Source organism: Rhea pennata, chromosome 3 (genome assembly GCF_028389875.1).
Source record: "Rhea pennata isolate bPtePen1 chromosome 3, bPtePen1.pri, whole genome shotgun sequence".
NCBI classification, from domain to species: domain Eukaryota; kingdom Metazoa; phylum Chordata; class Aves; order Rheiformes; family Rheidae; genus Rhea; species Rhea pennata.
The window spans coordinates 106043216-106070570 of record NC_084665.1 but is presented as its reverse complement, the minus strand read 5'-3'; the positions used below and the strand labels follow the sequence as shown (position 1 = coordinate 106070570).

The window sequence follows — 27355 nt, the reverse complement described above, 5'->3', positions numbered from 1 at the left end:
ACATTTATTTTTAACAATTTACCTACATTAATCAAAAAAGTACAGCATATTTAATAATTTTACAAATTCTTCATAAAAAATATATCTCTGTACAAAAAGTTCTTTTGCACCTACTTCATGTCACAGCAGCATGTGGTGAAATGGCAGAATGAAATACTGGGAATGAAAATTAGATTGACTTGATCATAATGCCAGCTTTCTTCCCCAACCACCCCCACCCTCACCCTCCCACCTTTTTTTTTTTTAATAACAGCTTTTCTTTGTTTACAAAATATTTTACACAAGAAAAAAAAATTATTGCAGCTAGCCTGGAGAAAGGCAAGATGTGTGATACAAGCAGCAGTTTTTAACAGCTTTGAAGCACATAACCGGTTTTTAAAAAAAATCTATAGCATGTATTCTTAGCCCGTCATAATGATCTGGTCAACACTGGGGGAAAAGTCTTCTGCATATACCTCAGAAAGCAGATTTCCTGGCTGCCATTACCTGGCCACTGTACAACATTTTAAGAGTCTTATCCTGATGAAGCACCATATATGAGTGCATGCATACACAGCCCTCTGTAAAATAACTTCAAGAAAAAGAGATCCAACCTCAACAGAAAAAACAAACATAACGGAGCAGGAGAGGCATTTGGGGGATATGGATAGAACTGATAAAACTTCATGAACTTTCCTTTACTTGGGCTCAAGTTTGAAGCTGCTGTTTAAGCACTACTCCAAACAAAAGTCTTAAGATAGTTTGTCAGCATACTCCAAATTTGAGCGACCCTGACCCAAAGGACACCCGCTTGGGACAAACAATCTGTGTAAACCTCCATGAAAGGAACCACCTGAGAAATGGTTCACAGGATCTGGACTTTATAACACAAAAGATCAAATAATTTAATGTTTTATAGTACCTTTCCCTACTGCATTTCTCAGTGATCATAGTGAGACAGGTGAGAAGAATACATTATAAAGACAGGATAAGAAAAGATCAATAATAATTATTTAGCTAGCATTTTGCACTTGCTTTCAATACTCCATTTTTTTTCTGCCATTGCCACTTCAGAAAGACTTCCAAAGTAGTAACGACAATTTTGAACACCTGTCAAAAACTTTAATCACACAACAACTTCCGTCCCTGGCCCACTGTTTCTAAAGAAGCTCTTCATTCACAAGACAGCTTCCTGTACACTGGGGAGGATCAGGACAATGACTTTGATCTGACGACTTTGTTTTTTTTCAGGAAATGTGAAGATCTCTGAGATGTGACAGATAAATGAAAGCTACTACACACAAAAACCTCCAAAACAAACAAAAAAGAAAGTCAAAAACTACCAACAAAATGAACAAGGAACTGACTGGAAAGGATTATTTATTAAATTTTCTTCAGAGTTTCTTGCTCATATGAAGAACATAACAGCTGGAGGCCCTGCATTACTATATTATATTGCTGATATTTTTCATCTAACAGGTGTAGAGTTTCTAACCTGACCAAAGGTTATTCTTTCTGTTCTACAAAATTAGCTGAAAAATCTGCTATTGGGCTTACACTTCCTTTTTGGTTGGACTTACATTTTCTTTTGGTTTTGTATATAACAGCCAGACCTACACATATAAGGAGTTCAGAAACATTTTTCTTCAGTTTTTGATAGTAACTGGACATTAAGACCATTAGAAATCTTCAAAACAAAACAAAACAAAGATCTTTACATTTTTAGAACAAAAGCAAAGCAATGTCCTTAGTTTCTGAGTGCAACGTGTATGATTAAGACCAAATTTTGCTTCATTTTCGTATTTTTTGTAATTTCCTAATCTTAGAAGTTCATTTAATTTACCTGCCCAATGACATCTTTGCTTTTTTGTTTTCATTAAAACCTCTCTAATTCTAAACAAATGTTAATGATTTACTTAACCATTCATGTTTACAAATGTCAAACTTTCTCTGCCAAACTGCGTAAATACAAAAGCAGTAAGCAGTGTGTTTAAAAACATCTGAAAAGAAACAGAAAGAAAAGATAGTTGAATATTTTTCTTTGTTTAAAGTAGAAACTTAATGACAGCTTGTTATAGACAATTTGCACTGGGTTTACATATGTTACTGTAATGTGTTTTAGTTCCATGTAACATCAGAAAATGATGTCATATTACAGGAAAAATGGAAAAAAATGCAAAAGGGAAGACTGTATTATGAGCACAGGCTCACAGGCTTTATGAGCTATCTAAAATAAATTACTATTCACATTTGTACATGGCAAGCAGCAATAGCTGCTAACCCCCCTGCTGTTAAATAGTATGATACTGACAATAGTGAAAGATGACTGATTCCAGAAGAAAATAATATTGGCAATGAAAATTTCTTAGAAATGAGCTCTTGTTCTGGCTGAAAATCTCCAGTGACTTGTAATGATGTTTACAGAGAAATTTAGTCAAAAATTGACAAAAGATATATTGTCCTCTGTCGCACAAGATTTCACTTGTGCTAAGCATGGGGCTCGTAATTTAATATTCCAAGTAAATTTATTGTGGAATGTTTTGCTTGGCAAAGAGTGAGTGAATGTCTATATACAATGGACAGTGTGTATAAACCCTGTATATTTTTACCAGTATCTTACTCGGTCATCCATAACACTCTAGTGCAAAAAATTGTGCATTAATATTTTGCAATATAACAGCTGACTGGGAAATTGGAGAACTGCTCTATGTTTGAAATACACTGTATGTTTAATTTTAACAAGATTTCAATGGTAAAGCATTTGCGGGTGTATGCAACCTCGAGGAAGGTTGTCTTCTCCTTCAAGAGAGCTTTATTTCTTCAGAATATTCCTGTTCTTGGGGATAATCTGTGGTGGTGTCATTTGTCACAGTACTCAAAGGATTTATCCAAGTGCCCAGAAGAATGCATTGAAAGGCATCCAGCCACATACAAATATGAAAGTCTGAGGCATTAAATATGACAAATTGGCATGACTCGGCAGTCTTCCTTAAAGTGTGCCTTGCTTTGAAGCAGATGCAGCCAGGCATTTTAATCCAACTTTAAGATGAAAAAATATTCTTTGTCTGATCCCCAGAAGACTGACACATTTTTACCAGAAAATTTAGCTGCATGTAGGCTGACAGAAGATGTTAAAGATTACAGCAGCAAAGCCAAGAGAAGAAGGGAAACTGGTATATGGCACCAAAGGAATTACTGCTTGTCCATCAGAGGTATGGCTATGAATCAGTCATATTGGGCACTGAAGGCTATACCACTGTACAAACTGTGTTCAGAGTCGTATCAAACCTCACAGCCTTTGCCTCTGTGGGTTTTAAGTTTGTGTCATACATGGGATTTTCAAATGAAGCCTGTCCATTACTGTTTTCATGTCCAGCATACCCATTGTACTGTACTTTTGGTCTTGTTCTGAAAGAAAAAGGACAGAAAAATATCATGAATAACTATTAAAAATAAAAATTCTATAATTATTGCAAGTTTCTATAATGTTTCCATACTAGCTATACTAGTTGCACGACTAAGTCCAACAGCGATATAGGGAGACTCATAAAGGGTGTCACAGGGACTTAACTGTGAGAAATCTGTACAGAAATTATTTTTCAGAATACAGAAACAAGTAAAAAAAAATCTTATTGGGCAAACTGATACTACAAAGCATAGAGATAATGTTGGCAAAAATATGTAAATATTTATAGATAAAAATTATTCTATTTTGGATAGCCAGTAAGGATAAACTGTCTCTGAAAAGAAGTCAGTAATGGAAATTGAAAACCTACAAACAATTCTGATACTTGTAAATATGCTCTTTTCTTTATGTTTTCTTTTTTAAAAATAACCAAACATGTTTAGAAATCTTAACATAAAGCTTTCCTAAGCTTAAATAATTAAACATATTTTAATTTTGTTCAGAAAGGCTGAGATGCTATCTTCATTCCTGTCGCAGCCTCTGTCTGCCAGATAAAAGGGATTGAAACTATGTAAAAGAACTTTAACTTCCCTGGTTCTAATTAGATGATATTAATCTGACATAGACACAGCAGAAACATCCATAAAATTGTCCTTTGAGAACACCTTCTCTGATATAAAAGGCTTCTAGGGGCATAACTACTTTCGCATCCTTGTGAAAATTTCATGTTGTTATTCTGATCCTTAAGGTACCTCCAAGAAACTGCCTTCAAAAGCCACAAATTCTGTTCTCCTTCCTTTAGCAGAGAGAATAAAGTTGTCATAGAGTTACTTTAATTGCTGACCAACTCCACTCTTTTAGGGTTTTGAGTTCTCTGCTATGAGAATATTGAATATTGCTTAGTTTCATTGTATGCAGTCAATATTTCGCTTTCAAATGGTCCCCTACATCAATAAACAGTTTGTTAGTTTCTTGAAGATTTCTCAAATATAACAGTGATAATCCCCCTAAAACCTGTGATTTATTGGAAGAACATAGTCAGAAAATACAGAAGAGGAAAAATAGTCATTGAAAGTTCAAGTTAATGAGTAATATCTCCTTATTCCAGTATCAAATGCATTTAAATCAGATGAAGGTTGGCAGAACTGCAGTGCTGTGCCACCAGTAACATAAACAGTATGATTAGGGCTGCTTTTTTAAAGAACAAATTTTAGCTCTTTTAAATACATATATATATATATATATTTTACCAAATAGAAAAAAAAATCTTTAGAGCTTGTACTGCACATAACAAACTTCATAGAACATACTGCAAAAAGTACCCCTTAGGTCACAGCACATTTCTGTTGAATTTGACTTAGAGTTTGGTTCCCCTTTCTAAGAGTGAGTTGACAGTAATATTCCTTTTATGTTCAATCTCTTTGGTTAATCTGAATGCTATCTGAGAATAAAGATCTGTATGCATCAGAAAGTCTTCCAATAACATGTTCTTGGACAGTGTTCATAGCTCTTCTTGAATAGTTTTTTTAGCAAAAGACTATATCATATTTCAGGATATATTCCATTTTAACTGGAGTTCACAAGTTCAAGCCCCATTGCAATTTCTTCTTCCAGAACCATCTAATGTTAAAGTAGGTGGACAGCTAAGTTAAGAAACTACACCATAGGCTAATGGTGGACTTCAATTTGTCTATAAGATTTGTTACAATTATAAAATGCTCTTGGCATCATGATGGTAGAACAAAGGTTTAAGAGCATGTTACTAAAATCTCTGTTTCTTTTAAATGCCACTTTGCAAACTGCAAACAACCCAGGGAGATCAGAGAGTACTGTAGCTCAAAAAAAAAAAAAAAAAAAAAAAAAAAACTATCTCAGAAAGCTCCAGCCAAACACCACTTAGAATGAACAAATTTTTAAAACATACAGATGTCAGCTTTGTCAGTTTATAAATCAAATTTCAAACAAGATGATTGAATTTATTCTGACACTATTTACTAACATATTTAAGTTTCATAAGAACTGAAGTGACACCAGTTCTCAAAGTAGCATCCACTAGCTTACTCAGCATGCACTTTAAGTAGTGTCATTATGCACTGTTCCTCCAGTGGATTTACGGATTTTTCAGCTTGTATAATTAACACTCATAAGCACTTTGAAAGAAGTAGCATATATTCAATTTAATAAAGCACTAAAATGAAAGCATAAAATATGTGACCTGAGATTTCTATCTGATTCAGCCTAACAAACCAAAAAGGCTTATAGGTCTTTGCTCCTTAACATAACGACTCATTTTTTTAATTGTTCATCATTAAGAACAGCTCTGTAATGAACCCCATTGTGGGAGTACTTGAAAATATTTGTCTTTTTAAAGTAAAGATACTCTAGAAGGCTTCTGCATTGTGTTCTCTAGTTATTTAAACCTATCAAATTAAAACAAAAAGCTTATTAAGTTACTGAACAATAACATTTACAATACCTGTGTTTGTAGAGGTAAAATGCAAACCCTGATAATATTAGAGCAAAGAATGGTACCAGGATGGCAGCTGCAACAGAACTGCTGTTTGTGCCATAATAGTGATTTGAAAGGTCTGTGTCTGCACTTAAAGGACCTGAAATGGAAAGAAAAGGACACAAGTAAAATTTCCAGGTTTCTACCCTACAATTCTCTTTTTATTCAAGGAAGGAAGAAATAAATGTTGTCTTGATAAATATCACTCTATTTGAAAACATGAAATTTATAACATGCAGTACGACAGTATAAATCTTGTTAATACCACCTAATAGTGTATCTTAATAATTATCAAAATGATTAAAATGGTGCTCAGAAAGTCAAATAATCCTTGTGTCACCTAAATGTCACCATTATGAACTATGACTCTCAGGAGCCATCAATTTAAGAAAAGCAAGCCATACGCTTTACACGAAAGATGAGTAATATTGCAAAAAGTGTTCTACAGCTACAGCCTAAATATTCAACTTAGAAACAATAAGCAATGACTGAATACATCAAACATGGAAATGGAAGGGAGAACTGGGGCAACAGTGATAAGACACATTGGTTCTGCCAGGCTCAGTAGCACTCGCAAGACTCTGCATCTGTGTGCATGTCCAGGCTGCTTTACAAACCCCTTTGAAGAGTGAGACATGAACATGCTTTATAACCTGCCTTTGGCAGCCGTATAGCACTCTAATAAAACTCAGATGCACCGAATGCCAAGGCTGTCGCCTGTGGCATGCTCTAGTCAGGTCTCTGCTGTGGACAAGCAAGTAACCAGGACCATAAAGCAATCTGCAGAAACCTCTTTTCCATCCATCTAAATAGAGTTGGGTTAGACTGGTTAGATAGCTGCCCAACTTGACAATTCAAACAGTGAAGGAAGAAAAATAATTTTACAGCAAAAACAGAAGAGTAATCAAGTATGTTTTATTTTTGAGAGCCAACTTCATATTGTCAGATCCAACTCAGCTTCTCGGAAGAGTAAGCTTAAGCTATATATATTTCCTATCTGAGAAGCAGAAAAAAATAGAGTGAGGATAACGCTGGGACAGAGATCTGCACTGGCTATTTTGGGGTATTTTTGATGGTGCTAGTAGGATATAACAAGAGAGAATGGTGATTACTGCTCAGAAATGGTGCAATGCACCAGTGCACCCTGTCCCAAACACACTAATTCCCTCATTGATGGCAGCAGCATCAATCAGTCTTTTTAAGACTCTGGCACAGATGAATAACGTAGCAGAGAGACAGCCATTGCGCTGCTTCCAGCAGTCTCCTGAACTACCTAAATAAGGCACAAACCTAGGAAAGAAAACAAACATAAAATTGCTACGATTTCTTGTAGTTCAAGTCAATGGGAAGAGGAATTAGATATTTTAAAAACTTAGATGTTTCAATTGACTACATTCTAATATCCTTTGTGCAATCTTGCAATTCATTTTACAAAATATATGAAGTCTAGGGATTAACTAACTTCCCTCTAAAATCTTGACAATCCCTGGGTAATTTCAGAATCAGCAAATTTAATCAGTAAACATGGCAAAATATTACACTTAAGTGTTTTTCACTGCTTTAATCTCCCATCATGTTTCAGCCATCTATACACTTTTCTGAAGAAATGAGGGCAAACTTTCTCAGGTTAGCAAACATACTAGTGTGGTAGACTGGATCATGTTATGAGCTCTGTTGCACTGCTGTGGAATATCTTAATTAACATTGAAGTGTTTTACAGTAGACCAGTGTCTTACAGAAATCTTTGAACATATTACAATATTTAGAACTCACACTGTGGAAGAAGTGCTGGTATATTTTTATATATTTGAATCATACTTTGAATGTGCTAGGCATTTTCAGAGTGATCTGATTAAAGACATTCAGAGAAAATCAAGTTGTCACCAAAGTTAAGAAAAGAATTTAAACGTTCCTTTGAACTTATTATGAATTAGAAGAAGTTGTAAGAATCTTTAAAACTGTACGCAGTTATCACTGCATTTATACTTTACTATTGCCTCAGCTGTTTGTCCAATTATTTGGAATAAATAAAGTACGTAATACTGATCAAACTAATTCTGATCAACTCGTATCAGCAAAAAAAAAAAAAAATGGAATTAATTTTCTCACCTTTATTTATGATTCTAACCAAGTACTGAATCACAAAGAAATATGTACCATCAGTGAACTCTCAGTTTCTGTTCTCAGAGCTATTATTATGTTTATTTGGCAGAACAGGTTAAATAATTTGTTTTGCAACTTGGGCCCATTAATTAGGTTCAAATACAATTCTTTTGGCAGATCAATAACAAGAGATTTCTTTGCCCTTTGGGTTCTTCTCTAAGGCGACAAGCAAACAGGACTGTTTCTAAAAGAGGATAAATAGTAACTTAGAAATATACATATGTATTTTCTGTTTTCATGTCATAAAGTTCCAGGATGAGCGTATATAGCCTGGTCTTTGTTTAGCATTGTGTGATAGGTAATACTTCTTCAAACAGATTCACAGATCACTTAACCAGGTATTTCCTAGTAAATTTGATTCTCTAATGTGTGCTTGCAGAGGAAGAAGTTCACATTACCTTACATATGCAACAGTTTATGTATACTTTTGGCTTAGTGTAAAAGCACCAAATTATTTAACTTCTCGTAGAAACTGAATGATGCAGAGTCTTCAGCTGTAGAACAGAGTAGATCATTGCCTCAGCTGAATATTCACTGAAGAATAGATTTAAAAACCAAAACAAACTAGCCTGGAAACTGAGAGGGCGTGTACAAATATTAAGACCTATGCTGGCTGGAAATTTGATTTCTCTCTTTCCTCTTAGCTTAGAGAACAAGCAACCTATAAACCACTCATGTCTACCTAATGAATAATCACATAAAGAATCCAAGTAAATAATCTGCTAAAAGTCACAGCATCTGTGTTTGTAGCGAGTTCACTTCTGCGATGTCAAAAATTAATAAAATAAGCTCTAAATCTACAAATGTATGTTTAACAAAGACACTTCAGCTCCTGTTACTAGCCTTGGGAATGCACAAACTGAGCTCACACTAGAACTCTCAGAAGTGATACAGATGCTTTCCACTAAAAGTAGAGAGACACCAGCCTAACTCTCCTTCTGCTTGTGTTGCATTAACCACGACGTGATACTGTTTTAGTGCTAAAACTGACGGATCTAAATTTTGCTTAGGTAGGTGAAAGAACCATGTATATCTAATCTTTCTTGCTTAAGAAAAACAAAAACAAAACAAACAAAAAAAACCCATCAAACAAACAAACCAAACCCACACCAATTTGAGACAGCAAAGGCTGCTTAACAAGACCTATTCCTAAACAAATCTTGATGTTCTACTTTTACAGTGTGGTTGCTAAATTCAGAGGAAAAAGGCAGCTCAGATATTATGGTGATAAGGATTACTCAAAGGTACAAGCAGACAGATAATCTGTCCCACATAAGAATTTACTTTGAATATTAAAACAGTATTGGACTTCAGTAATTGGTAGATCTTAAGCTGAGACTCTTAAGAGTAAGATCGTTTTCCTTGTGATTAAACACACCGAGCACTTAGAGAAGTGGCCAACATGAGCAAATTCACAGGGTAACTGCGCCCACAGCATTTTAGAGCAAACAAATACAAAGGAGACCTAGTAGAGTTTTAAAGGACATTTGGTACAATATCAATGCAGGTAATGGAAATTAGGATATTTATAAAATATAAATACACTCTGGCACATTGTCTAGGCTGCTTCTCTCCACTATCCTAGTGCTTTGCTGATGTATATACTGTGCTTAGATCACACTGCAATAGTCACAGGATCAGGAAATTATGACATCAACAGTTGACATTTGCTGAAGCAGTTTTATGAGTAACATAATTAGTTTTTCACCAGCTGCTAGATCACTGTAGTCCATAGCCCTCACATTCATTACATATTTTTGACAGCTAAGTAGAATTCTATCTAAATGCCTAGACATTCCTAAAAGAACCCCCACCAGAAACAAGCAAACACGCTACAAATTACACCATTAAAATCAGTGTTGATTCTGTCCTTATAATTTCCTCTATGATTCTGATTGCAATTTATACAGTTGAGCAGAAAATGGTTCGGCATTATGTGACATGCCTATTACTTTCAAAAAGACTTTCACAGCAAAACACTTGTAAATGGAATTCTCTCTAACAGCATCCTGTATTCATCTTATTAGGTTGCTATACTATAAAACATGAGTTAGTAACATGGCAGAGCTAAATTAAGGGTGTGCATTGTACATTTCAAATATGCTTATTTCACTAGGTGTATTGTATTAGTAATGCCATGAAACACTCATATTTATTTCAGCTAGAAACCTGCAGGAGTTATTTGTTGACTTCACCATTGCAAGAGCCCAAAAAAAAAAAAAAAAAGATGAAACATATTAAATTCCCGTAAATGCATTTTACCTTGTCTTTGGAGCATAAATTTTCCAAAGCCTTTTCCGTGTATATCACCTTGATAGGTGAAAACACCTCTGTCAAGCCCTGATGACACCTAAATATGTGGAAACAAACACAAAAAAAGTCTAGAACAAATAAATAAAAAAATCTTAGCCTTTTTTTTTTATCTGACTTAGAATATATATAAGGAGTCCAGATATATTTTTTCAGTTTTATTTTCTAAAGTGTAAGTAAACACTCTAGGCCTACAGAACCATTTTAACAATGTTTCAAAGTAACACCTTGAAAAACTTATCTTACACATTTTGCTGGTTCTTAAAGTTTGTCAGATGACATACATAATTGAATTATTATATTCGTTTAGACATCCACTATATTGTCAGACCTTTAAACTATTTTTCCATAGAAAGAATCATAAGGCACAAAAGAATACTGCAAAGAATGAAATAACTCTCTTTTCTACACTGATATCTAGATTGATGCACTGCACATCTATAATATATAAATTTGGTTGGATAGAGCTATATAGGCAATCATAGATTTCTTTAAGCTTTAAATTGAGTAAACTTTATCAACAGAAGTCTGATTACTTACATAACCATCTAGGGCCCAGTTGTCATTTTCAAACTTGCTTACAAAAATATCGCTAGGTCCTTTAATCTGAAAAACTTTCAAGAGTAAATGGGCTTCTTCTTTCTTGTAAACACCTATTAATTTAAAGGAAGTAACATATACCTTTTAAACATTTTTTAACCAGTTTATTCTAATGTTCTTTCAGAGCCCAAGTATATTGCTTTAGAATTATAATCAAAATATATTGTGGAAAACACTCGGCACTAAAAGAATGTTATAACCTGAATAAAGCAATATTTTATAACTCCGTAATAATAAGATTTTATTTTACTGATCTTTTGCCCACATCATATTTGATAACAGAATGCAAAGATTTTTTCTATGGAGTTTAATGTTATATGCAAATGGGCAAAAATATTTGTCTTTTCATGCAGTATTTGTATAAATGAATACAGACAGAATTCTCTGCCTGCTACAATGAGACCGCCAATTTGAATTGCAGAAATATGTCTTTTATTCACAACAGTATACTGCTATCGTAAATATAAATGGTAATATGGAAGAAAGTTTGCTACTTGGCAGATGGCTACCGAAATTCTCTCCGTACTCCTGACTTTAAAAGGTTATGAAAGCCGATAATGATCATTTCAAATATAACTATGATCAGAGTGTAAGATTAGAACACTACATTCAGTTTTGCAGAAAGAAATACAGTGTTGATTAAAAGGTATGCATAATTTACAGTCTTCTTTAATTTTCTGTGTCTATTTTCTGTCATGCCATTACTAAGACCTTATTCCTTAAAATAGATGTTAACCACTATTGAATAATGGAGTTTTTCCAACATTACAGCTCTTAAAATGCTGTACACACTTTGCCTGTCAATTGTGAACTACCTGTGAGTTCGATATATCAATACTCCTTAACAGTATGAGATTAAAAATTACACCTGCATATTTATTTGAAATGTAAAGGAAAAAATAGGTAGGTAACCACATATAAACTGACTGAAATGTGGGCAGTCCATTACATTTAGAAACACTTTTGGAAAAAATGCTGAAAAGATTTTTAATTAAAACATAAGGTTTTGGTTTCATTTTGTGTTCAGTAGTACATACAACAAAATTGAAGAGGTGAAAAAATGAAAAGGAGAGCTTTTCTAATATTTATTACCAAACCTACCTGATAGTTTGATTTGCATGTTGGATGCTTCAAGGAATGTGGCATTCACTTTGCTGCTTGTAGTATTGAACCAATCAACAGTTAGAGTAGCAGGCTGTCTCTTTCCTAAATATTCGTAAAACCCTTTCCACAGTGAATTTATAAAAAATACATCTGAAGGAACTAAACAAAAGTAGGCAAAGAAGGAAAGAGTAAATAAAGCAGTAAATTACAACACAATAACAATCTTTCATATCCACGTTCTTCAGTTTCTCTGTTGCAGCTTCAATCTACTGTTTTAAGTACATTTGGTAGTAAAAATTTTACAGCACTAGAGGAAATATATATATAACAAACTTTCCACCCAATTTCCTATATTGCACTCATCTATACTTCATTATAACATCACACTGCATGTATATGTCAGTGAATGTCCCGAACACTACAGAAATGGTGGACTTTACTTCCAAAGCCCCCAGGTCTTAGAGTATGATGGAAAAAAGGTATTTCTTGGGTATTCCTTGAAGGAGGTGATAGGTAGTCTCCCTTGTTTCATAAATCTATTAATGTAACACTGTATGTAATATATAACCACTGTCATCAGACTCCAAAGGGAATTTAGCACAAGTTATTTATTAATCTTTTTGAGGATTTTTTTTTCACGAGAAACTACTGCACCTGTGAACGGTGGAGGTGTCTGAGCAGAGTACATTTTTGATTTAGAATAAGGATCTTTTGCTGAAACAGCAGTTTCACTTTAAATAGTATGAAGTATAAAGCCTATAAAATAAGGCATGAATTATTGGTAGAAATGTATGTGTTTTAGTCATTTGCTTGATGTTACTGGGATGCTTTCTCTATTCATAAAAATATATATATTTATTATATTTAAATGATGCATTTTAAATATGTGGTTAAATTGTCTACAGAATATAGGAAATGTCCCTTATTATTCAACAGTTTCTGCAATGTCTGTACATTAATTAGAAAATTAGAGGAAAATATATTATGCTAATAGACGTTCACTTTATGTTACCTACATTTGCTGGGTCCTACGTATTTCTTGAACTTTCATTTCCCCCCCCTTATACATGAGGGTTAACTGTTGGCCAAGAGGGATGAATCCTCCTCCTGGCTAGACAGTACCCAGTGGTTCCTGTCAGCTTCTGACAAGCGAAAATAGACATTTTTCCATGTAGCGCTAAGTTTTTCTAGCAAGATAATTTGAAAAATGCTTTAACAATCAAAATAAAATTTTATGAAAAGAACTGTTGAACCAATCACATGGTATCTTGGCAAAATGACATAGAAAAGTAGTATTTCATACTTTTATAAACTCTAAAAATTAATGACTTTTTTGTATTTACAAATGCCTTTGAGTACTTGTAAAGATGGCTATCTATACTGAATTTATTCTATATTAAATTTCAGTTGTGATTTCACTGTCTTTCAGACCTCTAGCAGTAAGTCTAGGTTGCCTGGTGTAAAGCCCCAGCCCTGCACAGAGTTTTGCTGTGGGAAGGAAGCACTTGTGATTCTGTGGCGCTATGAGTACGTCAAAGTCACATAGCAGGTGTGCACTCATTTGGATGCCAGTGCAGGACTGACATCTGAGGTAGTACAATTGATGTACTAAAGAAGTTTTCAAATCATGTGGCACCGAGTGTGAACATTTGCTTGTGTTTTTTGGTATTTGTCTTCGCTTTTCATTAAACATGTGTTTAAATTTATTCCTACCAAGGTGAAAGACCAGTATTACTGACATAAACCTGCTACAGTGCCGGGAGTTACTAAATAAGATTTTTTCTCAAGAAGTGGACATGATACTGCTCTCATCCCTTTCAATATCCAACATTTAGCTTCTCTAACACTTTGACCATCAATCGTAACTCATCACTGTATGTGGAATACTATCATTGGCTTCGTATTTATAGAATTTACATCTGCGGCAGATGAGCCAAATCAGTAGGGGAAGAAAATAGCTTTTCTATTTCCCAATCATGATTTTGGAGAAGGTTAAAATATAAGCACTGCAGTCCTATGCAGGGTGCTGATGAATCACTGAACAGCTCTAACACAAATTCTCCAAACCCTTGGGATGTCTCTGCCTTTCCCAGACGCTGCAAGCAAATGCAGGAAGAGAAAAGTGAATCGGGTTTTATTACACCAGTGGTGAACTGCTTACACATTGTGGAGAGAATGTTAGAAATGGGAAATCCATTGCTGTTACTTAAAACAGCTCCCTAACTACTTTTGCAAAGACTATTCAAAGCAGTGAGAACCATGGGAACCAAAGTAGTTCTTAAACTTCGTGTACATTGTGAGAATTCATTATTTCCAATTTATACACTACTACAGTATACAGTACTTTAAAAATAATAGTTATTAGTGCTTATATAAACCTTAACTGTGGCAAAAACTACCCACTTAATAAACAATTAAGAACATCATTTTGATTCAGATATCCAAACACATGAAGTCAGCACATTAATCTATTCTGTTACTAAGCTCTAGTTCAGAAATATTAGCTTTATGCCATTTAGAATACACATAGCAGCAAAGAGAATTCTACCAAAACCTAAGAAAATAGGATAAGGAAAATGCTCTAACATAGTTTTCTCTATTTAATAGAATTCACAAGTTTAAAAATTGCAATGATAATGCAGATATGCTTTTAAAACTTTTCCTTAACCTTAAAACTTTTCCTTTTTAATTACTGTCATTTATTAGACAGTTTCACTTCTCTGCTTACCATCATAGACATGTATAGTCATAATATTTCATTTTTATAATAGATGCCTTTCAAATAGTACCTATCAAAACTGGTCATAAAAGACATAATACAGTGTGAATTGCTACCAATGCTCTGCATAGTGAATGTATTTGAATACTTGGTCGGTATTTTAATTTGCCATGGAAACTTCAAAAACCGTGTGGTAGCAGATTAATGTGTACTTTAGCTGTGCAGTGAGGTGAAGCCTCTAATAAGTGACGACTGTATATTAATTATGATGAATGCACATTATATTCTGCATTAGTATGTGTCTATAAAAGCAATGCATTTGAAAAGAACTCATTTATGGCTTCACCTGACAATCTTACTAACAATCTCACCAAGAAGGTTAATTATCAGCAGAAATCTCTTTTTATCCCAGGTATTCTAGAAGGTCCATCTGTGAACTGCCACGAGTGTTAAGCATTCATCTTATTTTACCTACCGTCTGCAAAAATTTAGAATGTTGATTTGTAAGTTCATTTATTTGGTGAAAACTCTGTTTGTAGTTAAATATGTCATTAAAATTAGGCCTTTCTTTTTTTGAAAAAGACTGGATCTAAGAAGATCTATACAAAGGAGTTCTCAAATGTGTTTGCCCACTTTATCACTAGCAGAAGGAAAAGATTAATTCCAAACATGCTCATGAGGAGGCATACAAATCTGGCAGTAATATTTGCCTGCTACTTGTGGCACACAGTTGGGGAGCCCCAGCTGAGAGCACCTTGAGAACTTCTTTGAAATGAAGGCCAGCCAAATTTCTAAAATTGATTTTTCTTTTTTATGTTATAGACTACATTCATTATAAGGCTCTCTATTATAGCAATCTCTCTGATATAAAACTACTTCAACTCTGCTTCTTGCCTACACATGCTTTACTATTTTGGCTTGATATTTCTTTTTGTGTGATTTACAAAATTGATACTGTAGAAATTACTATATACAGATGCTCTTTGGGAAAGCATTTCAGAGAGTAGATTTTACATGTTACCTGTCATTATGAATATCCTAAACATTTATATTTCTTTGAAATGAGTAATGAAATACTTAAGTATTGGAAATAGTTTTATCATCCATAACAATCTTGGATGTAAATCATTTTAATTTATTTAGTTCTAAAACTCTTGTATACAAACCTGGAGTTTTAGTTATTGTTTCATTAACTTCTCTCACTCCTTTACCTACAAGTAAAAAGACAAATTATCATTTTCATGAACATATTTATTGTTTTTTTTTTTTTTTTTTTTTTTTTTTAATAGAATGCTAAAAAAATGCCTGATTGATGCAATTATCCCTTATCCAATAGAGCTATATTTAAAACAGAAATAACTGGTCTTGAATACTTTACATGTTCAAACCTAAATATTTACACAAAAAACATCAGAAAATAATTTAGAAAATAATTTAGGAAAACAACATTTTTACTATAGAAAGTGGTTTGGCTAGCTAGATTTTTCATACACTTAAGTCTAAAAATGTTTATATCAGTCCCAGAGCTATAAAAGAGAGCCTTATAGAGGGGACAAATACTATGTTTAATTATGCATAATATTATATTAAAGATAATAAAACAGTTACTAAAGATTGATATATTTGTGACACAAACCAACAAAAGCCAGATAGCTGAGTTATGATGACATATACTTCTGGCATAATCAGTAGAGTTATGTTCATTGATCCCAGCTCAAATTTGGCCACGTACTGCTAGTCACTTTAAAAATACTAATGCCTAGTGGTAAGATGTTCACATGCTTTTTTCTTTATGAGTAGAAATTCACTGATTACACTGATTATACTAATCAAATGCTTTAAAAAAAAAGCACAAAAAGGGGGAGCACAAGAAGAATTCTATCTAAAGATTTTAAGCCAATAAACAAGAATTTACTCTTGTTTGGTTGTATGAAAGCTGGAGGAATCTATTTCTGCATTTTATCTTAAAAAAAAAGAACAAAAACACATAAAAGGCAATTTATCTCAATTAATTAATTATATATTACCCATGAAAAATCACCCTTTGGGGAACTAGCACAAGATAAAGCTCTAGCTCTAGATGATACTTCTTGTCAATGTTGAAACAAAGTAGCCTACCCATTATTTTAAGAAAAATGAAAAACTGTTCATACCTCAAATGGATCTAGAGTTCTTTGGTATATTAGAATTAAACATTATGTTGCAAGTGTCTTACCTACAACATCTGACTGTTTTTCTCTTACTTATGTTTTAAATACTAACTTTTAAAATTTTGGGGATATGGGAACTTATAGGCATATTTATTCACATGTATGGGCTGATTTATCTTTCCTAACTATATACTCAGAGTTACTCTAGCAAAATTGTAAGAAATTACATGGGTGTAAAGGAAAGTGGAATTTCGTACAAAGATTTATTTTATTTTTTTGAGGGTTTTATTCATTTTTATTTGGAAATAAATTTCTCTCAGACAAAAAGCATGCAATGTACTAAGCATACCTGAACGAATCTAAAAATTTGCCTCCCCAAAAATAACTTTTTATCCTTGTTCCTAATAAAAAATGATAAACATTGAGCACATCCAAATACTCTGAAACTGTGCCAGAAAGGTAAGGAAAATTTAGTTAAAAGGAACACTTCATATAATTTAGTTTTTCTTTTGTGTTGTTACTCACTCATACCCACATATTTTCTTCAGTGAGTTCCAGATACTATGTTCATTTTGATGTTTTTACTGTTTCTTTCAAAAAGTAAAAGCTACTGTGCCCTATGCATTTTTAAATAATAATTGGGCAAATTCATTCTTATTTTACAAAATAAAAAGGTAAGGGAAAAATGAAATCCAACCATGTAGGGCATAACATATCACATGAGCAATGACTTACTTTTACAAATAGGTGATTTTCCTGTCCATTTCATGTCTGGTTTACAAGTCCGATGCTCTGATCCACCAGCAAGAAAAAATCCTGGCTGACAGGTATACACCAAAGTATATCCTAAAGTAGGAAGATCTATTGCTTTCACATCGACATGTGCTGGAGTTTCTGGCTGCCTGCAAGCATGAGCTGCAAATGGTTTTTTTTTTAGAGTTAAATAGTGATGGCAGTTTTTCCACAGGATTAGTACATGTTATTTAAAATAAATGTATACCAACCCATCCCTTTTCATTAGATAAACTTTGTATAACTTGTAGAAGTAGCTTGCATTCATAAGAAGCAGTTACACTCTTAAGTGTATGGTTTTATTATCAGGGGAAGATGGAAATGATACTGTCATGTATTTTTGAACAATATATTGAAATTAAATCAAAATAGCATGGCAAAAAAGAGTTAAAATGAAGGGAAGTCAAGGCTTATGCCATTGTATTTCCTGCAATGATTGGCCCTGTGAATTATCGTACTGTCACAGCTTCAAGCATCACTTCCATTCAAAGTTTTAAATAACCTTAAAAATTACAGAATGGTTATAGTGCTAAATAAATCAATTATAAATTTCAAATGAAATTTAAATTCCATAGGAAGAGTTTGTCACGGTACATTGATTATAACAGATATTTTGTTCAATGTGCTTCCGTCTTTGTGCTCCATGATATTCATTTATAACAACTCAAAGTTAATTTGAAATAGGATAAGAATCTAAGGTCACTCTAATGGATTACATCTATCTTAGATCAGTGTATTTTAATACAGTGGTTATTTGATGTTCTCCAACTAATACATAGATTTAAATACACTAATCACTTATATAACCCTATAGAGGCCAGAAAAGCAGAATTTCTGTGAGTTCTAGTCTGGCTTACAAAATACCAGCCAAAAAAGTATCACAAGGCATACTGAAGGACACTCTCTTTTCTCTATTAACCCAATATATACAAGAGAAACTAGACTAACTTCAAGCAAGTAATGCAGTGGGATTCATGAGGACAGACATTTTTTGAGTAAAACTGACAGAATTATTATGATCTCCATGAAAAAATAATCATCTAAAAAAATTATTTCAAAGTAATAATCATAAATATATCTCTGTTCTTAGAAAAGGAAGCAAGGTAAATTGCATACCGTTGTTAAGTAAAGTTAACTTTTTGCCACGTATTATTTACTATGAGTTTCCATATGCATCGATTTTAACTCTCAAAATTGCACAGCATACAAAAAACAAAATAAGAAAACCAGACTTACGAATACATTCAGACTGTATGCCACTCCAGGTTAAGTTAGCAAGACAAGAACGAGTTGTAGACCCCTGAATATGATAACCTTTCCTGCATCTGAAAAAGACTGTGCTCCCAACCTAGGGACCACAATAGGATGTTAGATGGAATAGGTATCTAGCACATGTAGTCAGATATCAATACGGTCATAAGCTACTGGAGAGATTTTTTTAAAAATAAAAAAGGCTTCTGCTTACAGTTTATAGAACAAAACTTTTATGACAAGAAAAGTTTGAGTAGGTGATCTTTCATAATCTTATTTGAAACTAGTAAGTGAAAAAAGCATTGATAAGGCTGTAAACACAGAAAAGAATACATTTCAACTCATTAGTCTGTAAGAGTTACAGAAGCAACCAAATGATAGACTTATCTGTTTGTTGTACACCACTCCACCTGTTCCAATAGGATTTGACCGTAAAATTTATTTTAAATGTTTCTCTTCATATTACATGTCTTTATTAAGACTATTTTTAAGACAAAATAGGAAAAAGAAAAGGCTATAAGGAATAATTGCATCCACAATTAAATTCAATAGAGAAAGTTCTGGGCTACAATTCTTTGCATTGCATTTGTTACTACAAACTACTTAAGTTTTACTTGAAATGTTCAACTTGCAGATTGATGATAAGGAAAGCCTTACTATGGTCCATTATGATATGACACTTTTGTTCTGAGGGGTGAAACATTGGTCTGGAAAAGAAGATGGGTTTTCAGAAGAAAAGGCACAAAGTGAAAAAAAAGTTCCACTGAGAAAAGCATGAAATTTTGATAAAAAAGATGCTGTGATGAAGGAATAACTTTCACAATATAAGAGAAAGAGATTGAATGGAAAGTTTACTAAAATGAAAAAGTGCCTAGAATAGTTAGGATACTTGAGGATGCAGAGATGACCACAAAGAAATTGATTTCTTTTTGGATAAAACAATTAGGCAATAGATATGATCAGGTAAAATGAAAAAAAAAAAAAAAAAAAAAAAAAGAAGAAGAAGAAGTAGTAGTAAATATTTTTTGAAATTATTCAATTTATTAAGTAATACATCACATGGAAAAATGCAAATAAGTGTATTGCAAGTGAAGTGTAGTCAATGAATACTAATAAAATATTTTGCAGGGATATAAATACAAATAGTTATATAATGCAAAATTCATGAGAGAACTTCAATAGACATTAAAAAATACCTAATCAGTACAACAGAATAAAAAGAGAAGTGAGGCAAAGGGCAGCATTTTCAAAAGTGACTACCTAAGTTAAATATATACTTAGTTGCTCAAAAAGAGATTATCATGATAGCTGTTCAGCAAATGCAGCCCCAGTTCTACCTGAAGTGGCTTGGGAAATCCACTATTATTTTTCAATGTCAAATTACTGATATGGTTTTATAGGCTTATCCATTTGCTACTATTTTTAAACATTTTCATCTCTGTGTTTTTCCAAGGACACACAGCATGTCTGTAGTAGAGACCAGTATAGAACGTAGCTGATCTTCACTCTCTGTCATCTTGCTTCTTATAAAATTACCAATTATAATATCAGTAAGTAATAATGAGCTGTAAATATTTCTTCATTGATCCAGAAGGCCAAAGAAAAATTAAATGTCTGTGTTGAAGGTACTTCTCCTTTTACAGGAAAAATAAAAAATAAAAGTAATGTACTCTGTGTATTAAGTCTGGGGAAAAACACTGGAGGCATTTGTAACAGTTAGAGAGCAGTGAAGCACAACAGCCACAAAATGAAGCAGGGCAAGACAGAAGTGATGCTGATAGATAAAAGAAAATCCTTCAAAGTTCTCCTTGCCTGCCATCACATCTTTCTGTGATGAGGAAAAACTGTTAAAAGCTGTTTTACAGAAGTTTGGCAAACCGGAAGCCCCACTAGTCACATATGCCGAAAAAAAAATCTACCTCACTAGTAATCAGAGAGAAGTCAACATCTTGTTGTGCCAGATTGTGATCTGACCGTGTTAATACATACATGCACAACTTCAACTCTAAGTTATTATTATTTGTGTTTGGGAGAAAAAGCACATACTTAAGAAAGCCTAAGTCCAGAACAGACAAAAAACTACCACTGCCTCCAAAAGTCAATGAAAAGAGAAATTTAGTCTTCATATTCAGAGGAATTGGAGCAGTACAATTTTGATCTAAAGTCAACTTGTGAAGCCGGTTAAAGTGGGAAGGGGAAAAAGCCTGGATCAAATTACGCACAGATTAGAGTTGCGTTTGAAGAGATGATAGGGACAGGCACGGGTTCAACATGAGACAACAGATGCACCTAGTACTGAAAGGAAACATACCTCAGAGGGGAGGCCACAAGATGTGGCTGATATGAAAGTGTCTGGGCACCTACAAGCTAGGTAGAAATTAACAGTGAAGAAAGGAGCTATCAACCACATCTAAGATGGATAGCATAATTCCAGGGGAGAGATTGCACCAAAAAGTAGAGGAATTTACAGAAACTTACTGAACTTGATTGTAACACCAAATGGCACTAGGATCAGAAATAAGTAGGAAACCCAAAGAAAGTATATTTCAGATTCTAATCACAAATATTTATACCTGAAGAATCTCGCCACATGAAGTTAATCAATCTAAAAAAAGACTAAGGATTGATCATTGTTGTATATATTTTTTTTCCTCAGTCATTTTTATGACTGTCATTTAGTAAATAATATCCTATGGAGAATTTGGAAATTGTGAAATGGACATTCATCACAGAGAATCTGGATCCAACTCATAGAATAATTTTATCTTCTTTGACTATGAATAAAATGTAAGCATCAATTGCTAATTTAGTAAGTCACTTGATGACTGTTTTTGTCAAGGACTACATGGCCTTTGGATTAGACAGGTCTTGGGATGTTAGGTATTTACTGACTATTCATCAATGGATGAAAGAATTATGGTCAAAAAGCAAAGTAATTATATTGTGTCATATCATATTGTGTAATCAATTTATAAATAGTCCTCTGTACTGAACTCCCCTAAAGAACTGAATACATGATATATTGCAAGGTTAGAAGCTCATTCTTTAACCTCTATGTTAAAAAAATAACTTAGAATGAAGCCTGAAGGGGCGGAAATTTACTAAGGTTTACAACAGATCTTTAAACTTACAGATATTTTAATGTTTTTGTAATTATTAAATACATATTCATTTTAAGAAGCTGACAAATAAATGAAAGAATTACCTCATAACCTCTGGAACTGTTTTGTATTCCAAAATGTGGAGTACCAGGGTCTGTACATGTATTGTGAGCTGGATCTAATTTAAAATGTGAAACATGAAAGATGTTATTGTACAAAAAGAATAATCTAGAATTGTTTGCAAAGATTAAGTCATTTCATCAATGCTTACTGACTACAAGACTCACACTATTAAAGGAATGTATGTATTGCTATACAATACATTAAATTTCAAAGATAAATTACAGTACTTCGTTTCAGGACATTGATATTATTTAAATGATTTTTTTTCAGGTATCTTTGGCATTGTAGATTTTAAAATTAGGTTAAAGAAAAAGGTTCATTATTACTGAGCTTATCCTTTTAAACTTTTTTGAATGCATAACATATCCCATCCTCCTAAAGTACTCTTCACAGTATAGATGGACTACATAGAGGCATATTTTCCTTCTCTTCTTTTCCAAAGAACCACTTAACAGTTAAGACCATATATATATGTATAAATATATATATATATATACACACATACATATATATATATAATTGCTCCCTCATAGCAAATGAAATACTTAATTGTTTGACAGAATCTCCTCTATAGGAGGAGATGCTGAAGAAGGGAAAGACTTCACCCAAAGGTATGCCAACACAGTTTAGACAATTATTTGATGCTCAATTTCACCAACATAATTTAAAACAGCCTGAAATTATTTCTGATTAATTGATGCTGATTCTGATTAATCTCATTCTGGTAGTGTATTTGGTCTGGGGTCTGGGGTTCCTCCCTGTCAAATCTAGACAGGGACAGCACAGGACATGATCACATGGACCTCTCTGTACTGTGTTATTCTCTGTCGGCAAACAACTCTGTTTTTGTGCTAACATTGCAATATGAAGAACATAGCTTGCCCCTGTATTTAATCTAAACAATTTTCAGGCTTTTGTAACCCAATAATGTGACATGTCATTTCACTCTAGGTCTACTTCCAGTTTCAATGATGGCAGGACAATTTCAGCAGTAGCAGCTGGCCTGACATATACTAAAGGCTTAAGAGTTTTAGTGAATGTTGATGTTGATGAGAAATTAAAAAAAAAGCAAACACACTGAACTATCTAGAACTTTTTACAAACTACCATCTTTTGGAGCGCCATTGCTAATAATAGAAACATGAAGCAGAACTGACTTTTTAAGAAGTGTCTCATCAGAACAAAACAAACACAGTAGAAAAGAATGAAGCAGTCTTCAGATAGTATAAAGAAATGATCAATATGCAGATAGAAAACGATGGCATCATTTGGGAATGTGGTGCTTATAGGCAGTCCTCTGTTCACTGATCTTAATTTTCAATTGCTTTAATGATGTTATCTGTAAATATTTCAGATGCTTTAATGTTTTAGAGGCTGGACTTTTTTTCAGTGGTGCCAAGTGACAGGACAAGAGGCAACAGGCACAAATTGAAGCACAGGAAGTTCCACCCGAATGTAAGGAAAAATTGTGAGAGCGGCAGAGTACTAGAACAGGTTGCCCAGAGAGGCTGTGGAGTCTCCTTCCCTGGAAATATTCAAAAGCTGCCTGAATGAGATTCTGTGCAACGTGCTCTAGGTGACCCTGCTTGAGCAGGGTGTTGGACTGGATGATCTCCAGAGGTCCCTTCCAACCTCAACCATTCTGTGATTCTGTGATTGTATTTTGCTATTACAATAGTTTAAGAACTATGGTGTAAAATAAAGTTTATCTCTTTGATACAGCATTTGCTGTGCACACACGGAAATACTTCTATACTGTGCTATAAAACATAAGTGAATGAGAAGTTTACTTGTTAAGACATTTTCATAGTTAATTCTCTATTATAGACATCACATTTTGTTTTCTTAGACCTTCTTGTCACTGTTACAAAACACAGATGTAATATACCTAGCCAAATTCATCATAAAAATTATGAAGGACTTTTGAATTTACTTTAAGAATTATATTAACATCTTAACAATTCATAAATACAGGCTGCTTTCCATAGTCCTGTTTACCTTCTTCACCCAAAGTGCCCACACCAGCTTTTCTACAGAGCCAATATCTCAGCCACAGATAAACACATAATTGGGCTACAGTCTGTATCTGAACATGTTTTCTGTTTTTTTGTTTGTTTTTTTTTTTTTTTTTGAGAAAATATCAGAAGATTCTTCTATTATCACATCAAAATCATTTTCTCCAGCAAATCATGCCAAGTTGGGCAAACACTTGTGTCTGCAGGAGTAACAGTTGTCCAGTATTTCTCATAATCTGATCATGTTACATGCTAAAAGCCTATCGCTTACATGTCTGTCAATATGAAGCCGTCTATCAAAATCTCAAACGATCAGACCCAGTGCACTTCATACTTTTAAGTTGTACAAGCCACTTTTGCATGGTCCAAAGAGCTTTTTGATTTAAGATTGGTTCTAAGAACTGCCCTTAACTCCCCAGTGATAGAATTTGGTCTTTAATTTGCTAAAAAGTTCTTCTATGTATCTAAAAAATTCCCAAAATAGAGGAAACTAATTTATGCTCTTGCACTTGTTGACATTCTGCATTTCCAGCAGACAAGTAATCATGTAAATTTACAAATGACTTCACATGTGAATGTGTTTATCCTAAAAATTTTATACTTAAAAATACCTTATTTATCTGGTTCTTTTTATAACACGCAGAAGTTTTCTATATTTGGAAAGCTAATTGCTCGAGTTATGACAGTGTAATTGTTTATCAAGAATATTCTCAGTAAAAACAGTGTAAGTAATGGTAATTATTACCAATGCATGTTGGCTGAATTCCACTCCAAGTACCATCTGCTTGACAGAATCTTCTTGAAGAGCCGATCAGAATAAAAGGGGGTCTACACTGAAAGCTAACTTCAGATCTGTAGGTGAAACTTTTTCCATTAAGGCGTCCTTCCGCTGGAGTACCAGGATCACCACAGAATACAGCTAATATGTAAAAGAAAAGAAGGAACTATTAAAAACTGAACATGCTTAAACAAATGCTCAGAAGCATTCTCCGTTGTTCTAGCTGCAAGTCAGACATACTGAATATGAGTGCAAATGTTATCTTATAAATGTTCAGTCTTCTATGTAAGATTGTAACTCAGATAAATTCTTACTAATAGTTTATAATTAATTGTCATTGTTATTATAGGCATAAAACTTAACCTGAAAATATCAGGCCTTTTAACTGAGACACTTAAAAGCGGATCAGATTTGGATCTGAAAGAAGCCAATGTTATACTGTAATGCTTGAAAATGTATCCAGTTTTCAGAGCAGCTGCCCTCAGGTGAGTAGGCTAGAATTTTTTCCCTCATTAAGTAAAAGGAAAAATCTTTGTCAGAGCCATGGCAAGACTTCAGGCACTGGAGGAGGAGAACTGACAGTTTTAGAAGAAGCTGCAAATCAAATACAAGCAAAATATGAGGGTGTATATTCGCCTTCAGAAAAGAAAAATGGATTAAGAAAACAGAGGATGGCTATGAGCTTAAGGGTTATGATCCTTATTTTCACCTGTTAATGGAAATGAAAATGGAGGAAAGAAATAAAAAGTTTAAGAGAAAATATTTAATCACGTTCACCACAACTCAGTCAGAACATTAAATGACTGCCAGTAAGGCAGATGATGTTGGGTCAAATTAGAGAATAAGAGATGGAGGTGACTTTCAGAGAAAGGAAGAAAGCCATGAACAGGTACAACCACTCAACAGCATAGCAGAATATGCTTTATGGAAGAAGGAAGGAGGGTCCTGCAGTAGTCCATATATTACCTGATCCAGTCCAGTCCTTTTCAAATCATAAGAAAGAAACTGACTGCAGCCTGAGATAGTTTGGTGAAGTCCATCATAATTGTACCAAGAACACTTACGCAAACATTGTGGGATGTCTCCCCGCCATATTCCTCGGCCCTCACAGGAGAGAATAGCTGTGTTAGATAGCTGATAGCCTTCTGCACAACTGTAACTCACACTGGCACCCCAGCGATAATCGGATCCTTCCACTTTCCCATAGAGTACTGGCGGAGGGGGGCCGCAGGTGATAGCTGGTCACAAAAAGAAAAGTTAGAATTTCAAGATTTTATAGGATGTAAGAGAATGTAGTATCATATCTGGATATGATCATTTTGTAAGTCAAAGATTATTTTATGCTCTTCCACTCCAATAAAACATGCCCATATTGACAGAACTGATAATAAGCTGTTAATAAGAGAAACAATACAAATCACACCACCTGTAGGCTTAGGAAGTTCCTGGGCTTTAGGCCACTAGAAAACAGAAGAGTATATCTTTTATGTGGTTCTTAATCTCTTCCTTACACATTCATTGCTGATCATTCCTGGCAACAGGCTCTTGAGCTAGGTAAATGTCTTGTTCATACATTTTCAATAAATATTTTCATTTTATTTTAAACTAATTGTGTAGCTCTATTTAAAGCCTTTATATTGACTGTATCAACTTTCTCATTTTCTAAGGCTTTCATCACAAAAAGTACATTGACTTGACTGGTAATTATGTGGTAATCATTAAGGCATCAACCCCTTGATGCAACATGAGTCTGATGGATCTATGATGTTTTACAGTTTCTGAAAGAGTCCCCAAAACGATGAAACTTGGAATGGCCAAATTTACATTTATACATTGATTCTTTCAACAAAGAGTAGAAATGTGAAATGATTCAGTGATTTCTACAACATAAAATGTGATTAGTCAACTATATAGGCCAAAATTTAATTAGTAGGCTAGACTTACACACTTTAAAGCAATGTAGAGTAAGGTGTCAGTCCAAGCCTTTTATACAAAAAAGATGTCCTTGGCTGTTAAATTTACTCGCTGAGTTGCTGAAGCAGTGCTCAGAATTTTCACCGGCTACCTTGTTCACCTTTCAGCTCTAATTTCTCTATGTTAACCTATATGCTAGTGCTTGTAATTAGGTATTTGTAAAACATGGCTGCTTTTGATGACTATAATACTTCATCAAATGAATCTTCTTTTATGGAAAATTTAGTTTGTGGGATCCCTTTAGAAAATTTTGGTCCTTCAATCTGAGATAAAAGAGTCCAAAAAAAGGAAAATGAGTTTCATTCTTAGCATTTTCAGTTAGTGCTCTGATAATCTTACTGCAGAATGGTTTGGTTCTAATGAAGTCATTAATGTGAGTAT

At 33.8% G+C, this 27355-nt stretch overlaps 1 protein-coding gene across 1 annotated transcript in view; it reads right to left on the bottom strand.

Annotated features, from left to right (window-relative positions):
* Positions 1–1987: 1987 nt before the first annotated feature.
* Positions 1988–27355, bottom strand: part of CSMD1 (CUB and Sushi multiple domains 1) — a 1182441-nt gene continuing 1157073 nt past the window's right edge. Inside the window, exons 60-70 of the mRNA XM_062571121.1 lie at positions 26065–26238; positions 24968–25141; positions 22189–22262; positions 18969–19080; positions 17676–17855; positions 15957–16001; positions 12069–12230; positions 10908–11020; positions 10320–10407; positions 5862–5994; positions 1988–3387 (exon numbers count right to left, since the gene is read on the bottom strand). Coding sequence (XP_062427105.1) covers positions 3228–3387; positions 5862–5994; positions 10320–10407; positions 10908–11020; positions 12069–12230; positions 15957–16001; positions 17676–17855; positions 18969–19080; positions 22189–22262; positions 24968–25141; positions 26065–26238 — 1415 coding nt within the window. The 3' untranslated portion in view covers positions 1988–3227. The remainder of the gene's footprint in view (positions 3388–5861; positions 5995–10319; positions 10408–10907; positions 11021–12068; positions 12231–15956; positions 16002–17675; positions 17856–18968; positions 19081–22188; positions 22263–24967; positions 25142–26064; positions 26239–27355) is intronic.